Raw genomic sequence first — 6,644 nt, 5'->3', positions numbered from 1 at the left:
TTCCCTTATCTTCAGTTTTACAAAAATGCAAAGGATTGGTGGCTGTTTGGTTTCTATTTCTGTGTACCACTAGCATGTACGGCTGTCTTCTACACGCTGATGACATGTGAAATGCTAAACAGGAGGAACAGCAACTTGAGAATTGCTCTCAGTGAACACCTAAAGCAGGTAAATATTAAGGAAACCTAGAACTAAGGAGCACTACTGCTGTGTCTACAGGCAAGTTTAGCAATCTTTCAAAATAGCTTTTAATAAAAATGAATTCCAGAAATAGAAAGTGAGGCTGCAGCTGACTTTTGACCCTGAGGTATTCAACCAAACCCAGAATGTAAGAATAATTTATAGTATAAGCAGATATGGGAGACAACATGTTCAAGTGACTAACCTATGTTTATTTCCTTTTCTTAGCAAGTGTGACAGTCCTATTCACTCACTCTCTAACCTCAATACTCTGCTGGCTAAAATTCCTTGGAAACCAGCTACAAAGATTTGCTAAAAATACATTTCCTGAATTTCTCTCCAAAAATATAAAATGCTCTGCTTTAGTCCATCTTAATAATGTAAACTTTCTGAATAAAGAGATCAGTGGCAGAGTGCTCTGGTTATAAACACTTAGGCCATATCTAAATGAGGCTGGAATTATTTTAGAGTTTTCCCACTGACACACACCCACCAGCGTGACTGTACCAATGGGAGCAAGAACACAAGCACAGATAGGATGTGAGCAGCTATCGGCATTTTGCCATAGTGTCGTCTGGATCTTCTCTGAATAGGTATAGACAGTGATAAAAATAGAGAGAAGGGATATGCTGCTGTCACTGATGCACCCCACATTGCTACTACGAATGGACAAAAGAAGAGAGAGAGGTGTCATTTCAGACCATATTTTCCTTCTTTGTAGCTCTTTTCTGTGTCACATTTTGGACTTCAACTTCAAAAAAACAACCTGTAGCCAGGTCCCTGCTATTATGATCTGGCAAATGAGTGCAAATCTTACCTCAGCTCCTCATTTCTTGACTTTGTATTTACATCTGTGAACGACCCTCTAGAAGCAAAATGCATAGTCCCACTACCCAAGGGAAGGGTCTTCATAGCACAAAGTGAGCCCTGTGAGAGCTTTCCCTGCGCTTTTCAGAGTTTATTTAGGCAGAGCAGGGGTAGGTGAAAGGAGGTTAGACAATCTTTTGACTTTCCAGGCATGGAATACGTGTCCTGTACCCACAGAGTCTACTTAAGTCATTAGAAGTAGAAGGGTGTAGAGGAAGGAATCCATCCATTAGGCCTGTGCGAAGCAGCTAGTATTTGCTCCGGATTCGGATTCGGACAGTTTGGGGAACAACAATTTGATTTGGTGATTTGAATCACTGTCCTGAATCGATTCAGCCGAATCTGATTCAGAGATTCAGCCACCGCCGAATTGGCCAAATCTCCGAATCAAACAGTTCCTATCCGCTGCCCACTCTCCCAGCCCCGTCAGTGGCTGCCCTGCCCGGCCCCAACATCCCAACTGTTTTAAAAAAAAAATTTTAAGCCCTGCAAGCAGCTGCCAAGCTCCTACTCTGAGATCAGGGCCAGGGCTGGGAAAATGTCCCCTGTCCCAGCAGCTCCCTCCTGCTGGGCCCTCACTCTGATCCTGCCAGGCCCCTGCTCTGAAATCAGTCTGGCAGCCAGGCAGCTGCTGGGGCAGGAGATATTGTCCCAGCCCTGTCTCTGAATTGCTGATCGGAGCAGGGGCCCAGCAACAGGCAGCTGCCTGGAGGAGGGGACAGTTCTCCCACTCCCTGCTGCCTGGGCTGACCAGGAGCAATTTGCTCCCTGTCAGCTATGTACCCATGTGCTACTGCACATTAGCTAATGAATGGTAAATCTACTTGTATTTACAGGCAGTAGAAAACCATGCATTAGCCTATTTCAATGTGCAATAGCTGCTGCACACGGTTACATAGTGACGCTTTACTACACAGAAGATTAGTCTACTGCACAGTAAAGCATCTTATGTAAATATACCCACTGATTATGATAGTTGTTCCCTAAATATGCAGTGGAAGATTAGGGTCTGATAAGTAACACTTAATGGCATAGCTTTTCTTAGACTGCCAGCTTGCCTGATCATCATTTAGCAACTAGATTGACAGACATCAATAATCTTTTGGATTTTTTTTTTCTTTCTTCAGCGTCGAGAAGTTGCCAAAACTGTTTTCTGTTTAGTAGTGATTTTTGCACTCTGCTGGTTCCCTCTCCATTTGAGTCGAATTTTGAAGAAAATGGTATACAATGAAAAGGACCCTAACAGATGCGAACTGCTTAGGTACTAAGTTTTTTCTTATTCCAAGCATTCACAATGAAAAAAAAGTGAAACATTGCCCAGAGTTTACTATTTCATAAATTTGTTGTCCCTGCAGCTATATATGTAACCAAACACTAGAAAGTTGGTTGCATTGGCACCTCCATTTTGCAGTCTTCAGTGGGGGTAGATAACAGCCAAATTTGGTTTATTACCATTATGTACATTTTCCCTTCATTTTTCCATAGTGGAGCCTTAGGCCAGTTATTTCAGGCAGACCATGCTTAAAGTATTGCCTACCTTGGAATAAGATAAGCGGTGGATAATTAATCTTTGTATCATAGAAAAATTGGCCGTGTGTAACATTAATGCCTTTGCAACGTATAAATGGTTGTAATTATTTTACTTTCTATTTTACTTTCTTGTTGTCCAGTTTCTTGTTGCCACTGGATTACATCAGCATCAACCTGGCAACCATGAACTCTTGTATAAATCCAATCGCTCTCTATTTTGTCAGCAAGAAGTTTAAAAACTGTTTCCAGGTAAGATTTCTGTCCTAAGACCTTTTTCTTTTTAAATGTTGATTTTAAACCCAATAGATACGTTCTAGTCAAGCACTTAGTAATTATTTATTTGTTATCAGTTTTAAGGAGGGGTATATAAAGGAATGAAGGATTATAAATTATCTAATTTGCTAGCCAGAAGGTCACATAGTACACATACCAAACTGAGAGCTGAAAATATCCAGCTAGTTTTAGGCACCAAACCAATAAATGCTTGGTTTGACATAGTCCACCTAGATAAACATTAATTGATTAAGTAGTTTCAAAGGATGTTTCTACTATCCAAAAACTCCCCAAAAAGCAGTTTTTCAATCTGATAGACTGTAACCAGGGGAAAGGGCAGGGATAAATCTGCTCCATATTATTTGGGGACCATGGAAAGGCTTCAGGCCTGGACCTCTCACTGAGTGTGTCTACACAAGGCACCCACTGCACAGTAACTGGTGTTACTGTACAGCAGCATCCCAGCATGGTTGCCTAGTGACACTTATTGCGTAGTAGCTCATTACTACTGTGCAGTAGCATCACGTCACAGTTCATGCCCAGCGACACCACTGTGCAGCAGTAACGAGCTACTGTGCAGTAGTAACAAGCTATTGCATAGTAAGTGTCTCATGTAGATGTGCTCACTGAGTACCAGGGAAAGGGGACTAGGAAAAGAGGGGTAGCCCATGCTGTCACTGCTCCAAATTCAATTAACTAACTCCTTGCCTGACCCCTCAAATACAATTCCATATCACACAGCTCCTCTCCAGCAGCTCCAGGTTAACTAGGTCAGGCTATACCCTAATCCCCACCATAAAATTAATTTATCCCTCCCATCCACTCATCATAAATCACATCCCACATTCCACTTTATCAGTACAGCTAATCCAGGCCATCTCCCCACATTCAAGTGATTTATTCCACCTGCCTCTGAACCAATACAATGAATTTATGTCTCAACCCACAGGGATACAGTGTAGTTATTTTAAGCTCAACCCTACCTCTCTACAGCACTCCCGCTGCTACTCCACAGCTTTTATTGCACTGGGATTCTCACCCTCATTCCCCTTCTCCCTAAAGAGCTGTAAGAGGAAATCCCAGCTACACAGGAACAGACATTGTTTTCCATTAAGGTGAATAAAAGTCAGAGGGAGCATGCTGAACTGTTATATTTTTCAGAGGAGATAATGTAGCCTCAATCTGTAAAAACCCAACAGTTTACACCTGATTCACTTCCTCCTCCAATCTGTGAGAAACAGCAACCTTACCTATTTCCGTTATACCACTCCCCTGACCGCAGACATTTGTCTGCTTCTGTGCCTACTTCTTTCTGTTTTTTACATAAGAGTGTCCATGTGATGGGGGTGGGACAGACAGGGACAAAAACATCAGGAGGAGGATTCCCTTCTTTTTTCTCCACCCTTGCTAGTCTGCTGTTGCTAATCCTTGTCTGGCAATATTACCTTCATTTGTAGCATAGTGGAACAAGGATAGGGGTACAGCTGTTGTTGAGAATATGTCACAACACTTGCAGAATTTGGTGGGATTAGCTCTTTCAAATCAAACTCAAGCCAAATTTCCATTTGATGTGCTGGAAGCTTTGCCTAAACCAGCCAAATTTCCATTTGATGTGCTGGAAGCTTTGCCTAAACCAAGAATGGAGAGTCCCCTAATTTGTTGGTGTTGTGAAGAGTAATTAAAAGCATTACATGCAATTTAAGGTCAAACTCTGCCTGTCATCAGCTGTCTTCATTTGGGGGTCTATGTATGCTTCTGAACTTGAAGGCAGAGTGCAGGCCTATAGATTGATGTTCTTTGAAAACCTTTTTCTTTCTAGTCATGTCTGTGCTGTTGCTGCTACCAGTCTAAAAGTTTAGTGACTTCAGTGCCAATGAATGGAACAAGCATTCAGTGGAAAAACCAAGAGCTGAACAACCACATTATAGATCGAAGCAGCCATAAGGACAGCATAAACTGAAACTAAAGAACTTTGACATCACTTCAGAATCCATCAGGACAAAAAGTATCACATCAAAGCTGTTTAAACAGGAAATCAATGAGTATTCCATGAAATATAATCTATGCAGACGTTTTTGTGCCCTTCTACCTAATTACACAGACATGACCGAGTAGATTGACCACACACTTAAACTTCTGTGAATTGGGATCTTCCTGACAATGTTCCTGTCTCTGACAATTATACTCATCTTATTGTACAGTTGAAAGACTCATTCTGCACTGTGCAGACTGCTTGCTGTCTATGAACCAGGCAGGAATGGCCCAGTGTGGAACTGGTACACAGCCATGTCTTTACATGATGGTTGATTAGAATTATTCACATGGGATTTTTTGCAAGATGTCAAAAGTGGAATCTGGGAGCGTATAGTTGATCTCTGCCCTTCTGCCAAGGAAATACTTAATTGAGTGGTGGTTATACTCTGTACAAGAGCATGTTTAGCATGATTTTTACAAAGCTTTTATTTGGAAATGTGTGAATCTGTGCCAGTATTTTTTTTAACTTAATTTTGCAAGATGAGACAATGCAAGAGCTGAACATTTTGCATTTAAAGCACTTTGCTATTAAAAGATTGGAACAGACCTTCTCACATACCACCAACATTAGGCACTTACAGCATAGACTGATACCAAAAAGAAGGAAATATAACACGCTACATATTCTAACTCTCTGCTTAGTAAACTTTTTTTCTATATTGCCAAAAAGAATAATCTGTGACAATAAAAAAGAGGAAGAGGCGATCTTTCAACTAGTCATATTTAACTCTTAAACTAGATGAACCTATATTCAAACTATATCTGTTTTGGATGTAAATTGAATTGAGAGTGCAGAAGTATTAATGGTGCACCATAAACACCTTACTAGGACTGTCTGGAACTCTTCTCAGAAGATAGTCAAGAGCAGTTCACAAACTGTCACATAATGGAGCTGAAATTATTGCCTCAGCAAATGAAGACAGAACTCATACTGCAGTCCATTAGAGTTGTATACACATAATGATTTTATGTCTCATGCTTACAAAGTTCAGATGTTTAAAATGAGTATAAAGTTCTTATTGGGGTTATTAACCATAAAAATACTATTGACAATATAATATATAGAAAATATTGCTTACATACATGTAAACATGTGACATGACTTTCATTACCACCAGCTCTTGTTACATGGCAAGACATTTGTTGTTTGGCTGTTATATCTGCTAAATAGATAGTGTTTTATTAAATAGAAGAATGAAATAGAGCAGTATCAGATACAATATGCCTGCTGCAGAAACGTACCATGAGATTTATAATATCTGGTAGGCCAGGTTGCAAGGTAATAACTACAATGCTGTTTTTAACATCCAGTTGTGTTGCAAGTAGAAAAGCCTGAACATTATTTACCAGGTCAAAGTATTAAGTGCCTTCTGCTGCACAATTTCCCAAATGTTTACACACACAGCAAAAAGAATCTTTTAATGTATATTAAAAAAAAATCCTGCTCTTTAAACTACTTCATGTATTTTGTGGGCTTTTGTCTCTATGGCATATATGTGTGTATATATACATACAAATTTATGTTAATACATTATAAAACTAAATATAATCTTTTGACAGTGCTCTGTAGTCATGCCCAAGAGCATGCTATTGAATGAGACTTGGCTGAATTTTATTTAAAACATCCCAGCATCCAAGCTGTACCAATAACCAGAGGGAACAAATAATGATAATTTTTCTTTCAGAATTCTGGCTGTGTGAAGTCTCTTTACACCTAGATCCCTTCATTCCTATATGAGAGAATCCACCAGAAAGGACAT

The 6,644-nt window shown here is 40.0% G+C and overlaps 1 protein-coding gene across 4 annotated transcripts in view; it reads left to right on the top strand.

Annotated features, from left to right (window-relative positions):
* The window catches only part of EDNRA (endothelin receptor type A), a 37,630-nt gene extending 31,289 nt beyond the window's left edge, over positions 1 to 6,341 (top strand). For all 4 annotated transcript variants that reach the window (XM_025204319.1, XM_006023715.3, XM_025204320.1 and 1 more), the window contains exons 5-8: positions 16 to 168; positions 2,175 to 2,308; positions 2,718 to 2,826; positions 4,670 to 6,341. In XM_025204319.1, coding sequence (XP_025060104.1) covers positions 16 to 168; positions 2,175 to 2,308; positions 2,718 to 2,826; positions 4,670 to 4,810 — 537 coding nt within the window. In that variant the 3' untranslated portion in view covers positions 4,811 to 6,341. The remainder of the gene's footprint in view (positions 1 to 15; positions 169 to 2,174; positions 2,309 to 2,717; positions 2,827 to 4,669) is intronic.
* Positions 6,342 to 6,644: the final 303 nt, after the last annotated feature.

Source organism: Alligator sinensis, unplaced genomic scaffold, assembly GCF_000455745.1.
Source record: "Alligator sinensis unplaced genomic scaffold, ASM45574v1 scaffold169_2, whole genome shotgun sequence".
In the NCBI taxonomy this organism is placed as follows: Eukaryota; Metazoa; Chordata; order Crocodylia; family Alligatoridae; genus Alligator; species Alligator sinensis.
This window is presented reverse-complemented; position numbering and strand designations above follow the sequence as displayed.